Below are 19,875 nucleotides of genomic sequence, written 5' to 3'. Positions count from 1 at the left end.
TATTACTTATTTATATAGCGTGCTACGGCATGTTTCGCACCGTAAGCTTTTTTTTTCTTTTGCATTTTTCTAAATTTGAAAACCAGTAGTGATGTACGGAAGTGAGAGGTGGACCATAAAGAAGGCAGGTCGCCGAAGAATTGATGCTTTTGAATTCTGGTGCTGGAGGGGACTCTTGAGAGTCCCATGGACTGCAAGAAGATCCAACCTCTCCATTCTGAAGGAAATCAGCCCTGAGTGCTCACTGGAAGGACAGATCCTGAAGCTGAGGCTCCAATACTTTGGCCACCTCATGAGAAGAGAAGACTCCCTGGAAAAGACCCTGATGCTGGGAAAGATGGAGGGCACAAGGAGAAGGGGACGACAGAGGATGAGATGATTGCAGTGGTGTAGCGTGGGTTGTCAGCACCTGGGGCAAGGCAAGTAATTTGCGCCCCCCAACCCGTGGATTTGCGCCCCCTAACCCGTGGATTTGCACCCCCTAACCCGTGGATTTGCCCTAACCCCAGGTGTTTCGCCCGGTGCGGCCGGCCCCCCCTGCACCCCCCACGCTACGCCACTGGATGGCTGGACAGTGTTCTCAAAGCTACCAGCATGAGTCTGACCAAACTGCAGGAGGCAGTGGAAGACAGGGGTGCCTGGCGTGCTCTGGTCCAGGGGGTCACAAAGAGTCGGACACGACTAAACGACTAAACAACACAACAACAAATTTGAAAAACAAAGAAGTCCGGGAAATATCCAGTCTAAATTATTTATACACCACCTTCTGGAGAAGGATCATTTGGAAGATCTGCATGCCAGCACAAGTTCTTTCTGTGCTCATTGGGATTCACTCCATTTTCCCTTCCACGGTTTCTTTCGCGTTAGTTAAAAGGGTGTGTGACTGTCGAAGCTCTTTCCATGCTCCGAGCACCGATACGATTCCTCCCTTTGTGGGTTTCCTGGTGAGAAGTAAGACCTGTTTTCCGACTGAAGCTCTTTCCACACTCTGGGCATTTATAGGGTTTCTCCCCCGTGTGGATTCTCTGATGGTAAGTGAGGCTGGTGTTCCGACTGAAGCTCTTCCCGCACTCGGAGCACGTGTACGGTTTCTCCCCCGTGTGGATTCTCTGGTGGGACCTAAGATTGGTGCTCCGACTGAAGTCCTTCCCGCACTCCGAGCACTTATACGGCTTCTCCCCTGTGTGGATTCTCTGATGTCTCTTAAGACTGATGTTGTGGCTGAAGCTCCTTCCGCACAGGGAACAGGCAAATGGTTTCTCGCCTGTGTGTATTTTCTGATGTGAAGTAAGGTGATGCTTATGACCGAATCTCTTCCCACATACTGAGCACATATAAGGTTCCTCTCCTGTATGGCTTCTCTGATGAATACCAAGGGTGATGCTGTGACGGTAGCTCTTTCCACACTGCAGACATTTATACGGTTTCCCCTCTGTGTGGATTTTCTTATGAGACCGAAGGTTCGAGCTCCTGCTGAACCTCTTTCCACACAGGATGCACATGTACGGCTTCTCCCCTGTGTGGCTTCTCTGATGCAGAGTAAGGCTAGTCCTCCTACTGAAGCTCTTCCCACACTCCGAACACGTATATGGCTTCTCCCCCATATGGATCCTTAGATGCGAGTTAAGACTTTTGCTCCTGCTAAAGATCTTCCTGCACTCTGAGCATTCGAAGGGTTTCACCCCCGTGTGGATTTTCTGATGCAACGTCAGACTTTTGCTGCGGTTGAAGCTCTTTCCGCACACCGAACATCGGAAGAGTTTGTCCGCCATGTGGATTCGCCGATGGGAAATGAGGTTTGAGCTGCATCGGAAAGTCCTTCCACACTCTGAGCACATAAAGGGTTTCTCACTTGTGTGTATTCTCTGATGAATGGTAAGCTGTATCCTTTGCCTGAAGCTCTTTCCACAGTCCGAGCATTTATAAGGTTTCTCCCCTGTGTGGATTCTTTGGTGGATAACGTAGCTTTTCCGGCCACTGAAGCTCTCCCCACAGTCGGCGCATTTAAACGGTTTCTCCACAGCGTGCATTCTCCTAAGGTGTGATCTACTAGCTAAGTTTTTTGCACATAGAGGGAATTCAGTCCTGTCGTTTCCAACGCAATATTCTTCTTTGATCTGAACTTCATGCACATTGTCGCCTTCGGGAGCGACAAGTTTTGTCCTCCACGCCTGCTTTGCCTCAGTTTCCCCTTTCAGCGTTTTGCCATCTTGATCGCTTTCTCTGCCAACACCTGCAAGAGGAGAGGGAGACACAAGCCTCAATTAATGGAACAGGAGCAACTTCCCATGAGAAAAGGTTGCAGCGTGAGGCAGAAATCCTATTAAACCCATTATGAGGCTAGAGTGAAAGACAACTGCAGATAAGGCCCTGCACATACTGCAAAAAAAGTGGTTTGAGTAAGTGTTTCTAAGGAGTGCAGGTGGATTATAGAGTTCAATGAGGTGCTTGGCCAGAGGATGAAACTGTCATGGCTAAAGTCTTTGAGGGAAGAAACTGGAAAATGCTGGAAGATTCTAGTTCATTCTAGAAGGTTCATTTCTGTTGCAAATACTGTTCTGACTATCTGAAGGTCATGCTGAGCCAGGAGAGATAAATTTGTGCACTCAGCAAGCTGCTCTTTCTTTCTCTCTCTCTCTTACTTTTGTTTGTACCTCGCACGTTTGCAGTTTTTACTCTGCAGTTGTTGTTTTTTGTTGTAATGAAGCCTTTTTGCCTTTAGTAAAAGTTTTTCTTTTACTGATGGACCATTGACTCTGTGTGTATTATTACTACACGACGCCTCCATTCCAAATACAGTGGTAGCTCGGTTTAAGAAGAGTCCGGTTTAAGAATGATTTGGTTTACAAACTCTGCAAAACCGGAAATAGTGTTTTGGTTTGAGAACTTTACCTCAGCCTAATCAGTCTAATCCGAATGGTGGAAGAGCTCCGGTGGCAGGAGGCCTTATTAGGGAAAGCGCGCCTCGGTTTACCAACGGTTTCAGTTTAAGAACAGACTTCTGGAACGGATTAAGTTCATAAACCAAGGTACCACTGTATACGATTCATCAGGAGACCTAGGAATTTTAGGATCCAATCCGTCAGAAACAGCCAAGGTAATGTGCATTTTCCTATATAGTTTGAGAGCAATCACCGACTCTCTGGACTCTGCCCTCTAATGGATTACCACATTAAGTCTAATTGTGAATTTGGTGTGAGCTTCTGTGTCGAACCCCAAAACAATTTTTCTCCCACAAGGGTTTTGGAAAAAATCAAGTAAAACGTGACATGAGAGAAGTCCTATCAAATTATGCATGGAATAATAATAGTAATTATTATTATTATTCTCCATCCATCTGCCTGGGTTTCTCTAGCCACTCTGGGCATGGAGAAAACGGATAGAGAAAAGTGGCCATGCCTCCTGCAATACTTTCAGACATTGTGATATACAGCGAGTTGCGAACGTGATCCATGCGGGAGGTTGCGATTTGGTGCTTCTGCACATGTGCCGAAACCCAGATGTAACCCATTCCGGTACTTCCAGGTTTCGGCACATCTGTATCCCAAAAACCCGCAACCTGAAGCATCTGTAACCTGAGGTATGGCTGTATTGGTATATCAGGTTGTATCGCGATGTAGAAAACCAGGTATCGCCCAGCCCTATCTGACACACGGATGTTTTGATCACATTTTCCTGTAAACTCACAACAAAACCCCTCAGTTCTCCCTCCAGCGATGATTCAAGTGCGAAGAGATAATTTTTACCTGAAGTCACCCTGTTTCCCTGCTTTTCTCCTTTGGTGATACAAGCAGCCGCCTCTCCAATGGTCCTCAGTCCCTGAAAGAGGAGGAGAAAACATTTTTCCCATTCAGCCCCTGCAGAGCAAGAGAGAACACGTTCACTTCTCAGCTTGCATTATCCCTGGCATTAATCTCCGGGGAGTCACAACCATTCATTGGGTGATCGGGGAGTCGTGTTCTTAAGCACAATGGCCACTTCTTTAACCCCTTTGTCGACTCTGGACCCCCAAATGCTTCTCTCACCTGCCCTCCCGCCTTCTCTACCTCCTGGTGCCTCAGAAGGAACTCCTCTGCCAGGGCCAGGGCCTGGACGCAGCCCTCTGAGCCTCGCTCCTTCACCCAGCTCCCCATTTCCGAGGGCAGCACAGCCAGAAACTGCTCCAGGATCACCAGGTCCAGGATCTGCTCCTTGGTGTGCTTCTCTGGCCTCAGCCACTGATGGCAAAGCTCCCTCAGGAGCCCGTAGACCTCGCGAGGGCCCTGGGCGTCCCGGTAGCAGAGCTGCCTGAAGAGCTGGCGATGAGCCTCAGAGCTGCTGACGTCCTCCATCTTGATTTCCTTCGCTTGCCCGATGTTTCCCTGGCTGGTCTTGCTGTCTCCTGCTCCAGCCCACTGGCTGGGAATGGCTGCTCCCTCAAAGGAGGACCCAGAAGGCTTTGCCTCGCCGCATGCCCCATCCCCTAGGAGCTGTGGGCTTCCTTCTCCCCCAGAGTGTGGGGCCTGCACAGTCCGGAGGAATTCCTGCCACTGGGCTTCCCATTGCCGGGACGACAGCTCCTCTTCCGACTCCTCTTTGATATGTTGTGGGTCCGTCTGGCTCGGATGCAGTCCCTCTCTGCCCCCAAGACAGACAGTCCCTTCCGGTGCCATCTCTGGCGCCAGCCTTGCCAATTCCGCCTGCTCCGTTTTAATTACTGGCTTCGCACCGGCCTCTGGTGCCAACTGGAGCTGGAGACCCAGAGAGGCTGCTGGGATTTCTGCAGCCATTTTCACTCACAAGGTTGGGGATGCCTGTCTCTCAGCTCAGGCCATTTGTTTTGCTCTGCAAATGAATGAAGGAAATAAATTGTGTATTATTATTATTATTATTATTACTGAAACTCTGGAAAGCTGCTGCCAGCCAGTGTCTACAGCACTGAGCCAAATGGACAAATGATCTGAGATATCAGCTTCAAATGTTAATAATGACCTAGAGAGCCATAGCTCATGGGCAGAACATCTGCTTTGCATGCAGAAGGCCACTGGTTCAATCCTTGACCTCTCCTGGCACGGATGGGAACGTCCCCTGCCTGAAATCTGGGAGCCCCTCTGCCTGAATATAACCGCCTCCTATGTTTCTATCAAAGCCTGAAGGGACAGCATCACTATTCATAGCCGTGGTACAATATATGGCAGCACTTTGTTGTCTTTTGGGCCACAGATGGGGAACCTGTGACGGTTCGAAAATGGCTGGATTATGGAAAACGAGAGAGGTCCCAGCTAAAGAAGGATGGCAACTTAAACTGATGGAATATGCACATCTTGTGGACTTAACATATAGAATAAGAGAACAGGACAAACATGTGTTTAGAGAAGACTGGAAAATGTTTATTGAATATATGGGGGGGAATTGTGTACACTTGAAAATGCTGGCAGCATTAAGCTCTCATTCTGCTCCGGAGAAGCGGACACGGAGCAATGGATCCAAACTACAAGAAAAAAGATTCCACCTAAACATTAGGAAGAACTTCCTGACAGTAAGAGCTGTTCGACAGTGGAATTTGCTGCCAAGGAGTGTGGTGGAGTCTCCTTCTTTGGAGGTCTTTAAGCAGAGGCTTGACAACCATATGTCAGGAGTGCTCTGATGGTGTTTCCTGCTTGGCAGGGGGTTGGACTCGATGGCCCTTGTGGTCTCTTCCAACTCTATGATTCTATGATAACTTCAACAGTGTAAATAAGTTTTGATGGATGCAATAATGGAATACTGAATGGTTTAGTTTATATAAAATATGCAGGGATTTATGCTATCCAAAATGAACCATGGAAAGAGAAGAAGGGAAGTCATTGATATTACAAGGATGTTTAAATGAGTATTGTAAATTGTAAAACAGAATATATATATATATATTACTCATATATACTCATATATACTCATATATATATATATATATATATATATATATATATATATATATATGGTTGGACTAGATGACCTTGGAGATCCCTTTCTACGATTCTATGGAGGGACCCGATTCTGCCCAACTCTTTCCATTTTATGAATAGCAGAAAAATTACTGTTTTGCATCTAATGGGGCTGTCCCTCACTCTGCCAAGGGTTTCTTGTGGTTGTTGTTGTTGTTGTTGTTAGGTCTCAGGGCGGTTCATGAGATAAAATCACAATATAAAATCACAAAACAAAACAAAAACAACCCAATAACCCGCTCCAACACATTTTAAAAGGGCATTGGATGTTGTTACTTGTGAGTCACCCCTAATTTCCAAGAATCTTAGGAACAAAGGAAGCTGCCTTCTATTGAGCCAAACCCTTGGTACATCTAGTTCAGTACTTCTGGCACTGACTGGCAGCGACAACTCTCCAGGGTTTTGTAGGGGAGGCTGCTTGGGATGCCGCAGACTGAACCTGAGACCTTCTACATGCAAGCAGGCACCCCACCCTTGAGCTGTGGTCCCTTCCCTTCAAGGAAGGTGCTAGTCCCCATGGTTCAAAAGGAAGAGATTTTTAAATAGGCTCACTATTGTCTACACTAGGGGCGCGGGTGGCGCTGTGGGTTAAACCACTGAGCCTAGGGCTTGCTGATCAGAAGGTCGGCGGTTCGAATCCCCGCAATGGGGTGAGCTCCCGTTGCTCGGTCCCTGCTCCTGCCAACCTAGCAGTTCAAAAGCACGTCAAAGTGCAAGTAGATAAATAGGTACCACTCCGGCGGGAAGATAAACGGCGTTTCCGTGCACTGCTCTGCTTCGCCAGAAGCGGCTAAGTCCTGCTGGCCACATGACCCGGAAGCTGTACGCTGCCAATAAAACGAGATGAGCGCCGCAACCCCAGAGTCGGCCACAACTGGACCTAATGGACAGGTGTCCCTTTACCTTTACCTATTGTCTACACTGACTGGCAGCATCACTCCAGGGACCTTCTGCACCCCAAGCAGGTGTTCTGCCACTGCACAGTGATCCCTTCCACTACCATTCATTCTCTCCTCCTCCTGCAGCCACCCCTCTCCCAACTCCAACAGGCCCCTATATTCCCATTTTAAAAAAATGAATGCACCTTTAACACTCACCATCCACAGGCACAAGCTTCCTCCAATTTTCTCCAAAAAGGGAACACAAAAACCCAGTTCCTAGAAGGAGAAGCAACTCTCAATGCGGCCCCCCCTTGCTTTCCATTTCCTTCCTCTCTAGGGTGGGGGGGAAAATGGAGAACTCTGTTTCCCCCTTAACCATTAAAGGTACAAAAAGGACAGCAGTTTCTGCTTGAACACAACACAAGCAGGTCGAATATTATCACTGTGTTTTCATACATTATAGTTTTGTCCCAACTCGAAACATATCCAGAAGAATGGGGGAAATTTATGTTATATATAGAGAAGATGATGTGAAATAGGGAAACCAATAGAATTGAAATAATCATCATAAGGGAATATACAAATAAATTTATTGGACAGTAATACCAAAATGAATTAAAAATATATATTATGACCATTGTTGAACAGTATTTGTAAATGGATATAGATAGAGAACAAGAATTGTACATATAGAAAGATTTATTTGTTTACAGACATTTCATGGACAAAAAGTGAAGAAGAACTATATACAAAATGGATAAAGGCAATGCGAAAAGTCAAAGACAACACAAAAAAGAAGGAAGGAGGGAAGTCAGCTCTTGAGAGCAAGAACAAATGTAAAATGTAATGTAATATGTGTATTTATAGTATATAATTTAAAAAAACCCAATAAAGATCATCATATATATTAAAAAAACACACACACACACAACAACCTAGTGATGTAGGCCGGGCCCAGGCTCAATCCATGGGAATTTGAACCCTGATCCCGTCGGTTTCTCCACCCTGGCTCCAAGGCGATGCAGGGCTCTATTCTATTTGCAGCCAATTATATTCCTGCTCCTTCAATGTGCCATGCAACCCCCTGCAATGCAGGAATCTTTTTTGCCCAAGGTGAGTCTCGAACTCGCAACCCTGAGATGAAGAGTCTACTGGCAGAGCTTTCTTTTGCTTTTTCTTTCCTTTTTTTTTCAGAGAATGTATTTTTATTTTTTTTCTTATTTCTCTGTTGTTGTTGTTGTTGTATTTTTTTGCTTTTGTATTTGGTATTGTTCTTCTTTTCTTTTTGTAACTTTTAAACTTGGAATAAATATCATTTAAAAAAAATAAAAAATAAAGTGGACCCCCAAAGTTGATGGGCATTGCCATTCAAATGGTGTGTGTGTGCTGTGTCATGTGATCAATTATGTGGGGTGGGGCTTGCTTGCCCCCCCCCTGGGTTTATTCAAGTTGGGTTGCCCCCCCTGGGTGGCAAAATGTTTTGACCAGGTGAGCTTTGTTGGGATTACCAGACACCGGTGAAGACCAGATCAGAGCCTTGCTTTCTTCAAAGCAAGTTTAAAGCTCATGGCTTTCTCCAGGAAACCCTGGGAACTGTAGTTCATGAAGGGTGGTGGGAACTGTAGCTCGGTGATGGGGAAACTACAGCTCCCAGGATTCTCTGAAAGAAGCCACCTGGTTGAAACACACCAGTACAGAGGTTACATACACTTCAGGTTACAGACTCCGCTAACCCAGAAATAGTGCTTCAGGTTAAGAACTTTGCTTCAGGATGAGAACAGAATTTGTGCTCCAGCAGCAGGAGGAGGCCCCGTTAGCTAAAGTGGTGCTTCAGGTTAAGAACAGTTTCAGGTTAAGAACGGACCTCTGGAACAAATTAAGTACTTAACCCGAGGTACCACTGTAGCAGAAAATATAACCCGATCTTGTGCAAGACCTCCCTTTTATTTGTGCAACCTATTTTAAAAACAGTATTATTGTTAATTGTTAAATTTGTATTCCGCCCTCCATCCGTAGCTCTCAGGCTGGTTCACAAAATAAAATTACAATATGAGAAATGCAAAATGCATCATAAAAGTAAGAAGAAAACAAACCAATAATCTCCTCCTCACAAACCTCAGAGCCTGGATCACTCTGTGGGTTGGAGCGGTGCTGACAATGCCAAGGTTGCAGGTTCGATCACAGCTGCATTGCAAGGGGTTGGACTAGATGATCCTTAGGACCCCTTCCAGCTCCAAAATTCTGTGATTCTATAGGAAACATTCAAAAGAGTATCGGACTCCAAATCAGACAAAGGATGATAAATCAGCCCAAATTTACCTGTATGCAACAATGACAGACAGGGACACCTTGGAAGCAACCAGGGGGAGATTGCCATATTTCAAAGTTGTTGATTATTTGGGGTGGGGCAAAGCTGTTGCAAAATCTCCCCCCCCCCGAAAACGAAGCTTTTTAGCTATTTTGGGGGGAAATCGCCAATAAATCAACACTTCCGATAGGGGCTGCCACACGCCCGGATTTTCCCGGGCATTTGCCTGTTATAAATTTTTGTTACATATATATATAAAAACAAAAAAAAAATTCCAGTAGCACCTTAAAGACCAACTAAGTCAGTTCTTGGTATGAGCTTTCGTGTGCATGCACAGTGCATGCACACGAAAGCTCATACCAAGAACTGACTTAGTTGGTCTTTAAGGTGCTACTGGAAAAAAAAAAATTTTGTTTTGACTATGGCAGACCAACACGGCTACATCGCTTCCCGAAAATCCCGTCTTGCCTCTGTCCGGTAAATACCGGACGCATGGCAGGCGCGGGGAAGGCCAGGCGAAGGCAGCCTCTGACGCTCAGCCCTCCCATGGTTAAAAACACTGAGCTGCGGCTCCTAGAGGGGAAGGAAGCTTGTCAAGTTGTGGGGAGGGGAGGCCAGAGTGAGCCACTTGCTTTGGTCCTCCAGGAAGGGGAAGGAGGCCTGGCGACGTCCCTCGGCCGGGAGGCAGATGCTGCACAGGGCAGGACCAAAGAGGTAAAGGGTTCAGAGGCTCAGAGTTTCCTTTTGACCCAGGAGCTCAGGTTGCAAAATGGGGGTCCATCAGCTGGGTGCCCCCTTTGCACAAGGCTCTTTTGAAGCCTCCCCCCCCCCAGGATATTTGGCTGGGGGGCTGATTTGGTAGAGAAGAAGCAGCCTTGCTGGCAGACCCTCTTAAAAAACACAAAAAATTAAGGATATAAGGAAGGTGACTCCACGGTCCCAAGAATCTTGGGTTTTGCAGCTGCAAAGTGCCATAGAATTGTAGGGTCGGAAGGGATCTACAGAGGATCATTCCAGTCCAAGCCCCTGCAATGTGGGGATAATAATAATAAAAATAATAAATTTTATTTATACCCTGCCCTCCCCGGCCAGAGCCGGGCTCAGGGCGGCTAAACACCAATAAAATCACAGTAAAAACATAATAGGGGGGAAAGAGCGGGGCCAATTTAAAATACAGGTTAAAATGCAATTTAAAATGTGGCCTCATTTTAAAGTAGCCGATAAATCAAGACTATAAGGGGAGTGAAACATAAGGGTCAGGCTGAGTCCAAACCAAAGGCCAGGCGGAACAGCTCTGTCTTGCAGGTCCTGTGAAAAATGTCAAGTCCTGCAGGGCCCTAGTCTCTTGTGACAGAGCGTTCCACCAGGTTGGGGCCAGTACTGAAAAGGCCCTGGCCCTAGTTGAGGCCAATCTTTTAACCAACGTGGGATTTGAACCCACAACCCTGGGATTAAGAGTCTCCTGGTCTACTGGCTTCAAAACTGCATTTTTCTCAGTTGCAGGATCTTCCTTCCTAAGAGCTCCATTCAGTCCCTGTGGGGGGTGTATCATGGAATTGCAGAGTTGGAAGGGACCCTGAGACTCATCTAGTCTAACCCCCTTGCAATCCAGGAATCTCGGTTAAAGCATTCAGGACAGACAGATGGCCTTCCAACCTCTGCTTAAAAACCTCCAAGGAAGGAGAGGCCACCAGCCACACAGAAAGAGGTGGAGCGGCTTTCATTCTACAGAGCCAGAGGGGGAACTGCTTTTGGAGTTTCTGGACCTGAAGAGAGCCTGTTTGGTTCCAATTTGCCGTCATGTCCAGCTCTTCGTGACCCCATGGACCAGAGCACGCCAGGCACTCCTGTCCTCCACTGCCTCCCGCAGTTTGGTCAAACTCATGCTGGTAGCTTCGAGAACACTGTCCAACCATCTCGTCCTCTGCCGTCCCCTTCTCCTTGTGCCCTCCATCTTTCCCAACATCCGGGTCTTTTCCAGGGAGTCTTCTTTTCTCATGAGGTGGCCAAAGTATTGGAGCCTCAGCTTCAGGATCTGTCCTTCCAGTGAGCACTCAGGGCTGATCTCCTTCAGAATGGATAGGTTTGATCTTCTTGCAGTCCAAGGGACTCTCAAGAGTCTCCTCCAGCACCATAATTCAAAAGCGTCAATTCTTCGGCGATCAGCCTTCTTTATGGTCCAGCTCTTACTTCCATACATCACTTACTGGGAAAACCATGGCTTTAACTAGACAGACTTTGTTGGCAAGGTGATGTCTCTGCTTTTTAAGATGCTGTCTAGGTTTGCCATCGCCTTCCTCCCAAGAAGCAGGTGTCTTTTAATTTCGTGACTGCTGTCACCATCTGCAGTGATCATGGAGCCCAAGAAAGTAAAATCTCTCACTGCCTCCATTTCTTCCCCTTCTATTTGCCAGGAGGTGATGGGACCAGTGGCCATGATCTTCGTTTTTTTTAATTTTGAGCTTCAGACCATATTTTGCGCTCTCCTCTTTCACCCTCATTAAAAGGTTCTTTAATTCCTCCTCACTTTCTGCCATCAAGGCAGTGGCAATAAATAAATTATCCCCCCCCCCTTCCCTCTGAGGTTGCTGCTTTTCAAAGTGGTGAAGGGTCTTCTCCAGACCCCCTCTTGAGAGTTTGGCTGGACTCCTTTGCTCTGGAGGGGTAAATAAAAGCTTATCTGGTGGATCCGACTCCTTTTGCAGACTTGTCACCTGGGAGTTATAAGGGACCCCAGAAGTCATCTACTCCGACCCTTGCAATACAGGAATACGTGGGTGGCATACTTTACTTACAAACTAAAGTCAGGTTCGTGCATTTATCCATGCAGCAACAAATAAACACAAGCAGAAATCTTGGGATATAAAATATAGTGAAATAGCGGTCTGAGTTTGTAGTGAGCAAGGTGGGTTCATAAGATGAAAGAAAACGAACAAACTAGGAAAATTAACTTTCTTCCAGGAACATGACCTGAGTCTAGAATAAACTTCTGTGGTCTTAACCCCTTCATGCATTAACTAGCCCTATGCTTGCTAGTTATAAAGGTAAAGGGAGCCCTGACCATTAGGTCCAGTCGCGGACAACTCTGGGGTTGCAGTGCTCATTTCACTTTATTGGCCAAGGGAGCCGGCGTACAGCTTCCGGGTCATGTGGCCAGCATGACTAAGCCGCTTCTGGCGAACCAGAGCAGCGCACGGAAACACCGTTTACCTTCCCGCCGGAGTGGTACCTATTTATCTATTTGCACTTTGACGTGCTTTTGAATTGCTAGGTTGGCAAGAGCAGGGACCGAGCAACGAGAGCTCACCCCGTCGTGGGGATTCGAACCACCGACCTTCTGATCAGCAAGTCCTAGGCTCTGTGGTTTAACCCACAGCTCCACCCGCATCCCTTGCTAGTTATATTTGACTGCAATTTCCCACAACCATTTAAAACTGAAAGCCCTTTTTTCTTTCTTTCAGTAACTGGCGACGTTGGAGGCGGCAGGTGTGCACATCCCCAAAGAGGAGTGAGATTTCCTGGATCCAGGGCAAAGAACTCTTTACAAGGAAGTTGTGATGGGGGATTTTGGTAATGAGGTCTCTGCAGGTAAGGGCACTTTTTCCACAGCTGAGGGCCACTGAAGGGATGGATTCCTAGCGCAGAGCTGCATGATACCCCCCCAAAGAATGCTGGGATCTGTAGTTTGCTTCTCACAGAGCTACAGTTTCCAGCAGCTTTGAGACATCTCATTTACACCAGTGTAAAATGGGAAGGGGGAAATCATGTTTGCCACGTTAAACTCCTTGGAGGAAAAGGTTGTACGCAAATGTAATAAATAAATGATTTCTAATTGTTCCGAATTAATTCGAGTTTCTTTGGTGCGCTGTTCCTTTTTCCCATGTTTAACTGTGGGGTTTTATTTTTTTTCCTTCGGTGGAAGAAGATGGGGAAAAAATTAAAGCTTATCTTCAAAAATATTGTAAAATTAAGGATTGTTAGAAAGATGTTGGGAAAAGAAAATTATGTTGTTTTGGCAGAAATTATATAAAGGATTAAGTAAAAATGAATTGATGAAAGAGAGAACATAAAATTACAGTATATTAAAACAAATTATTAAGATAAAAACAAGGTTGGAAGGATTTGCTGAAATAATAATTTGAATTAGAATACAAAAATGGGAGGTGTGAGGAGATCAAGGAAATAAGTAAAGGAAGAAAGCTATGTAAAGGTTCGATTTGTTCTTTTTTTAAAATGATTGTATTTTTTCTGTCTTTTTATTTTTATTTTTTCTCTTTTTTCTTTTTGTACCCTTTAAAATTTTGAAAAAATATTATTTTAAAAAAATAAAATATTTTTTCCCCTTTCCTCTGCCCCCAGCGGGTGATTGGCAGGAGAGTGAAAGTGAGAAGGAGCCCTCTATCAAAGCAATGAAGCAAAAAGCAGGACAGGAAACGTTTAAGGATCCAAAGGCATCAAAAAGGCAGAAAGCGAAGCAGTCGAAGAACGAGAAAATCAAATCCTCCCTTTCCAAGGTGGCTGAAGGTTGTGAATTCCTGATCCCAAAAAAAGATCCCAAAGGCAAGCGAGGGATCCAGTGTCCCGTGTGTGCGAAGATCTTCAAATGCAGGTCGGACTACAATCGGCACCGTGTCACCCACACAGGGGAGAAACCGTATCAGTGCGTGGAGTGCGGAAAGAGCTACAGCGACAGCGGGACTCTTACTGCACATCAGAGAATCCACACGGGGGAGAAACCCTACGAGTGTGTGGAATGCGGGAAGCGCTTCAACAGGAGCGGGACCCTTAAGAGACATCAGAGAAGCCACGCCGGGGAGAAACCCTACAAATGCCTCGAGTGCGGGAAAAGCTTCGGACGCAATTCCATCCTCACGGCGCACGAAAGAACCCACACCGGCGAGAAGCCCTACAAATGCCTCGAGTGCGGGAAAAGCTTCAGTCGCAGCATCAGTCTCAACAGGCATAAAAAGAAACATGCTCAGGCAGAAACGCCGGAATGTGTGGAGTGCGAACAGGGGCTGAGCCCGAAATGCGTGGAGTGTGGGAAGGGCCTGAGTCCCAGCCAGCTCCTTACTGCTCATCAGATAATCTACACAGGGGAGCACGGGAGCAACCATGTTAAGTTATGGAGGGTGGAACGGGCCTGAGACAAGAGTCAGCGCCGGAGAAACTACATAAATGTTGGGGGGGGGGAGCTGAATATTGCAGCGGAAGACTTAGCAGGACGAGGGAGATGCCCTAAAAGTGAAGAGACTGTGGAAAGGGGCTCAGGAGGAATCTTACTTCACATCAGAGAACTCTCACAGGGGAGAAACTCTTTGCCAGAATGTTGTGCTGAAATGGTATTACAGTGTTGTACAGAATATTTCAAGATTTCTTTCATTTTCATTTCTGAAATCTTTATAACGGGGTGGGGTTAGGGAGGGCACTAAAGACGCCACTCTTCCTTCCCTCCAGTGGGAAGGGCTTCTTAATTCTCTTGGTGCCTCACAGCTCTGAGTGCCTGAATCAGATTAGCCCCCACCCCAAAATGTGTTCTCTATCCTGCCCATGGGTCTCACTTCCCTGGGTTGCGAGTCTTGGGAATTGTCATTCCCATGGGAATGTGCCTTGGGCTGTTTATTGATCATAGAATTATAGGGTTGAAAGGGATCCACGGGTCATCTAGTCCAACCCCCGGCGATGCAAGGATCGTGCTTGCCCGTTCCCTTTCCCGCCCATCTTTGCCACATTGCTAGACAGGCGAGACAGAAATCCTGTTCTTCCAGGCCCCTTTTTTCCAGCAGAGAGAACTGAAAACAACTTACGAAGAAAGTATAAAAGCAAGAATACAAGCTAAAAGACGTACGAGCCGATCCAACTCAACCCCGACCTGTTAAAAACTAAGCTTGTGTTTTAATTGTTGCAACCCGCCCTGGGGTCTTTGGGTGAAGGGTGGGTGAATAATAATAATAATCCCAAGGTCATTTTCTTAACATTTTAAAACGGGCAAGTAGCAAAGGATGAGGTGGCACTTTAAAAAAAATAAGTTGATGGCAGCTAGATCTGAATAATAATAATAATAATAATAATAATAATAATAATAATAATAATAATAATTTTTTATTTATACCCCGCCCTCCCCAGCCAAGGCCGGGCTCAGAGTGGCTTACAAGCAATAATAAAAACAAGATGAATGATTACAACTTAAAAACAAAAATAAAATACAACATTAAAATAATGGAACATTAAAATATTAAAATGTAGCCTCATCGCAGGAGGAGAAGGAAAAGAAAGGGGGGGGGGGAAAGAGAGAGAGAGGGAGGGAATCAAATTGGCTCCAAGCCAAAGGCCAGGCGGATCAACTCTGTCTTACAGGCCCTGCGGAAAGAAATCAGATCCTGCAGGGCCCTGGTCTCATGAGGCAGAGCGTTCCACCCAGCCAGGGCCAGAGTTGAAAAGGCCCTGGCTCTGGTCAAAGCCAATCTAACTTCCTTAGGGCCTGGGACCACTAGGGTGTTGTTATTTATGGACCTTGAGGCTCTCCGTGGGGCATACCAGGATGTGCAACGCAAACCTGGTACCCAGACTTGGAAGCTGGGATATGACAGACATCATGAATTTGGCACCCTCCAGTTGTACTAAAACTCCCACCAGCACCAGACTACATGGGAATTCTAGTCCAAAAGCTCTGGAGGGCACCAGGTTGGGAACGACTGGGAGAAAATTGGCGAAAATTAACCTGGGCTCATTAGGAAGGTGTATTTTTTTTTTTTTTTTTTGTTCCCCACTACCACCTAGGTTTGAACAAGGCTGGAACAAAGTTTAAACAACTTTGGAATGAGCAGATGATTTGAAATGTTTGTTAATATCCCCCAAGCCCCTATAACCTCCCCGGTTTTATATTAACAGTTTTGTAAAGCTATTGTAGAGACGCGGGTGGCGCTGTGGGTTAAACCACAGAGCCTAGGACTTGCCAATCAGAAGGTCGGCGGTTCGAATCCCCTGCTCCTGCCAACCTAGCAGTTTGGAAGCATGTCAAAGTGCAAGTAGATAAATAGGTACCACTCCGGCGGGAAGGTAAACGGCGTTTCCGTGTGCTGCTCTGGTTCGCCAGAAGTGGCTTAGTCATCCTGGCTCTCTCAGCCAATAAAACGAGATGAGCGCCGCAACCCCAGAGTCTGTCACGACTGGACCTAACGGTCTGGGGTCCCTTTACCTTTACCTTTACGGCTATTGTATGAATGTCTGTATATATTTTTGGTAGCAGCTAAGGGAAATAATTTCCCGGTGAAGGATCCTGAGAAGGATAACTGGCATCAATTTAATACAAGGAGGACTAAAGTCAATACGTTTAAAAAGGGTCAATGTGGGAATTTTATACGGAGAACATGTAAGGGGTTATCTTCCATTTTCTTTCCTTACCGCCTATTCTTCTCTATTTCCTTTGCAAAAACTTGGAAATTTGGTGGTGATGTAGCAGTTCCCTGACTTGCTGTTTTACATATTAAGGGTGATTTTCAGCTCAATATTTGGGGACAATCTGAGTTGTCCCCAAATCAGCTCTGGAGGGTTGTGGGAGGGAAACCCAGAAAAGATTTGAGGTCGGGGAGGGGGCATATGGAAGAGGAAAGAATTTTTGCCCCCACAAAAATAAAATGACTTTTAAAAAGAGTTAATCTTGGTTCAGTTGTTTCTGAAAATTCCATTAATAACTGTCACCTGTTTCCCCCATTCTTCTTTCAATGTTGCCATTTAATCCATCTTTCTTTCTGTGGACATTCAAGGGATGAACTGGGACAACAGCAAAAGGGATGAACTGGGACAACAGCAACTTGCCTACCTTATTTTTTAAATAACAGTGGGACAATGGGGGGGGGGGATAAGCTCCACAGCACCTGAAAGAGCAACAAATGCATTGTGGGATCAGGTTTCATTGTGTAGAATCCACTGATGTTTTTATTATGGAAATGTTTGGGGATTCAGAGAGTTGGATAACAGCCCGGGTTGGAATGGAGCCAGATGAAGCTGTGCTAGCAAAAAGACAGTCAGAGAAGTATATTACACAAACAAAGCTGTATTTGACGGACGAAAGGATACTATGATTTCTGACATGACTGAGAATCGTAGAGTCAGAGACGAGAAGTCAGAGTGTTAAAATCGAGATGTGGAAATATGGAAACAACGACGAGAGGCAGGATTGAGATTTGGAGTTATGCTTCAAGGTCCAGACTATGGGAAGCCAGAAAATTTAAAAATTATAATTTGGAAGATAATTCAACCTTTTTTATTTTTGTTTTTTATTTTTATTAGATTATGATTTGATATGTTAATTGGATATTTTTTTACTGGAAAATTAATAAAACTGATTTAACAAAGGAATGTTAGGGGAGAGGTAGTACTTTGGGGGGGGGGGACACACACCAGGCTCCTTCTGGGGTGGTTTGTCCACCTTTGGTCCCCAACCTGCACTCAGATCTCACCTGTGGCTCCTAGAAGCTGTCTGCATGCAACAGCGGCCACAATCCCAGGAAACGGCTCCAACTGGCTGGCTAAACCAGGTGAGGGGAGCGGATGGGTCTCAAACCCTCGGTGAGTTAGGGACACCCCCTGCATGTCAAGACAGGCGGGTTGAGTGGATGAGACCAAGAGTGGTTCCTTTTTTAAAAAAATATTTTTTATTAGGAATTTCAACATAACAATTTATCAAAAACACATCATCCTCACCCCCCCCACCACCAATTTTCTCCCTCCCACCCACCCCAGACTTCCCTCAGCTCCTCTCTCTGGTGTTTCAGCACATGTTATTCTCTGCATACTGCATTATAAAATTGTAAAGATCCTTAATATATCTATCTATATACTTCAGGTTAAGTACTTATTTTGTTCTGGAGGTCCGTTCTTAACCTGAAACTGTTCTTAACCTGAAGCACCACTTTAGCTAATGGGGCCTCCTGCTGCTGCTGCGCCGCCGAGGCACGATTTCTGTTCTCATCCTGAAGCGAAGTTCTTAACCTGAAGCACTATTTCTGGGTTAGCGGAGTCTGTAACCTGAAGTGTATGTAACCTGAAGCATATGTAACTCGAGGTACCACTGTATTACCAATAAAAAGTTTGTGAATGTTTATTCAAAACCTGCCAAGAGACCAAGAGAGGTTCCAAGAGTCAAGAAGGTGGTTTCTGCATGTGTGGTCAGGGCCGCCTTACTCATAGGCGTTAGGGGTGTGAGGCACCCGGACGCCGGGCTCTCAGGAGTGTGGGGCCAAGATTTGGGGTCCAGGGATTGGGAAGAGCCGACAGCCGCCGCTGAGTGGAGCAGAAACCCGTCGGAGCGCCGCAGCTCTTCTGCTGCAGGTGAGCAAGGCACTGAGGCAGGGCACCCGGCTCTGCCCTCCTGCACACGCTGCCGCCTCGGGCTCAACTGTTGTGCTTGGCTCTGCTGCCACCGCTGCCACATCGGGCTTCTCTGTTGCTGCTGAGGGGGCCGGTCAGGCCAGCTGTGCCGTGCGTGCCTCACCAGCCCGCCATTATAATAATCATAATAATCATAATAATCATAATTTATTATTTGTACCCCGCCCATCTGGCTGGGCTTCCCCAGCCACTCTGGGCGGCTTCCAAAAAAAATATTAAAATACTCTAATACATCAAACATTAAAAGCTTCCCTGAACAGGGCTGCCTTCAGATGTCTTCTAAAAGTCTGGTAGTGTTGGAGACTTCAGAATCCAGACCAGAATGGAAAAATCCAGGCAGCAATATTTTTAAAAGAAGTTTTATTGACTTTGGTTTATTTGTCAGACAAGCAAAGCAAAGTGGGTACATTCAGCAAAAATGAGAGAATGCCCACCGTCAGTCAGATGCAGACAACTTTTATGCTCTAAGGCAAAAGCACAGTTCAGCCCCCCTTTCCCCCTCCCAGACATCCCCCTTTATGCATATTCATTAAAAGCTCTACCAATAGAAAAATTGGTGGCGGCCTTTGGTTCAAAGCTGCATTATCCACTAGGTGGTGCTGTAAGCTTATAATCCTCTTGACCTATTTGCAATTCCTTGTAAAACCACATTGACCATCTGTGTTCCCACCGTTAGTCTTGTGGCGGGCTACATCTTCCTGTTGTTCGCTCTTTTCTCGGTCTGTTTACTGGAATTGGGTCAACAGCTAGAGCAGGTGTGAAGTGCTCTGACCACACTTGCTGCATTTACAAAAATGCTGTGTGCAGGCAGAGGAGAGAAATAGTTTTTATCTTTCAGCTTGCTCCTTATAAAATGGTTTCAGTCTGGCTCTCCAAAGTGGACCCAGGTGGACCCCTGGTCCTCACTCCTTCAGTAGTTGTTGTTCTCTTTGACATCTGGTGGGAGGGCGTTCCACAGGGCGGGTGCCACTACCGAGAAGGCCCTCTGCCTGGTTCCCTGTAACTTGGCTTATCTCAGTGAGGGAACCACCAGAAGGCCCTCAGAGCTGGACCTCAGTGTCCGGGCAGAACGATGGGGGTGGAGACGCTCCTTCAGGTATGCAAAAAAGTCAACAACTTTGGGCAACCTGGAAGGGCGGGTTTTTGAACCCCAGTGCCACATATGCTTAAGACGGCCTTGCGTGCTGTACAGTGGTACCTCTGGGAGCGAACGGGATCTGTTCCGGAGCCCCGTTCGCAACATGAGCAGAATGCAACCCGCATCTGCGCGGGTCGTGATTCGCCGCTTCTGCGCATGCGCATGACGTCATTTTGCGCTTCTGCGCATGCA

At 46.3% G+C, this 19,875-nt stretch overlaps 3 protein-coding genes and 1 long non-coding RNA gene across 5 annotated transcripts in view; 2 read left to right on the top strand and 2 right to left on the bottom strand.

Annotated features, from left to right (window-relative positions):
- Nucleotides 1-19,875, bottom strand: part of LOC310837436 (uncharacterized protein) — a 103,154-nt gene that overhangs the window by 23,194 nt on the left and 60,085 nt on the right. The gene's annotated exons all lie outside the window — the stretch shown is intronic.
- Nucleotides 717-7,182, bottom strand: LOC310837338 (uncharacterized protein). The gene is made up of 4 exons (XM_083723758.1): nt 7,048-7,182; nt 4,026-4,824; nt 3,747-3,819; nt 717-2,233 (listed from the first exon to the last, which is right to left on the bottom strand). The coding sequence occupies exons 2-4, from the start codon at nt 4,767-4,769 to the stop codon at nt 864-866; spliced, it is 2,187 nt and encodes a 728-aa protein (XP_083579884.1). The 5' UTR covers nt 4,770-4,824; nt 7,048-7,182; the 3' UTR covers nt 717-863.
- Nucleotides 9,762-14,299, top strand: LOC310837943 (uncharacterized protein; the record flags this gene model as incomplete). 2 transcript variants are annotated; one of them, XM_083725200.1, is made up of 3 exons in its annotated part: nt 9,762-9,866; nt 12,614-12,740; nt 13,512-14,299. In XM_083725200.1, the coding sequence occupies exons 2-3, from the start codon at nt 12,710-12,712 to the stop codon at nt 14,297-14,299; spliced, it is 819 nt and encodes a 272-aa protein (XP_083581326.1). In that variant the 5' UTR covers nt 9,762-9,866; nt 12,614-12,709. The 2 variants fall into 2 exon arrangements, with proteins under 2 accessions (XP_083581326.1, XP_083581327.1); XM_083725201.1 differs by lacking the exon at nt 9,762-9,866 and having other exon boundaries at nt 12,635-12,730.
- On the top strand, nt 15,786-17,412 carry LOC310838213. Its single transcript, XR_014560812.1, has 2 exons — nt 15,786-15,913; nt 15,977-17,412. It is a non-coding gene; the product is annotated as an uncharacterized lncRNA (long non-coding RNA).

Source organism: Podarcis gaigeae, assembly GCF_964106915.1.
Source record: "Podarcis gaigeae genome assembly, chromosome: 2".
Taxonomy (NCBI): Eukaryota; Metazoa; Chordata; class Lepidosauria; order Squamata; family Lacertidae; genus Podarcis; species Podarcis gaigeae.
This window is presented reverse-complemented; position numbering and strand designations above follow the sequence as displayed.

Coding starts and splice junctions, on each gene's coding strand:
- LOC310837338 (XM_083723758.1), bottom strand. CDS start 4,769: ATGGCTGCAGAAATCCCAGCAGCCTCTCTGGGTCTCCAGCTCCAGTTG. Junction 3,820..4,025: donor TAGAGAAGGCGGGAGGGCAG/GTGAGAGAAGCA, acceptor CTCCTCTTTCAG/GGACTGAGGACCATTGGAGA. Junction 2,234..3,746: donor GGGAAACAGGGTGACTTCAG/GTAAAAATTATC, acceptor CTCCTCTTGCAG/GTGTTGGCAGAGAAAGCGAT.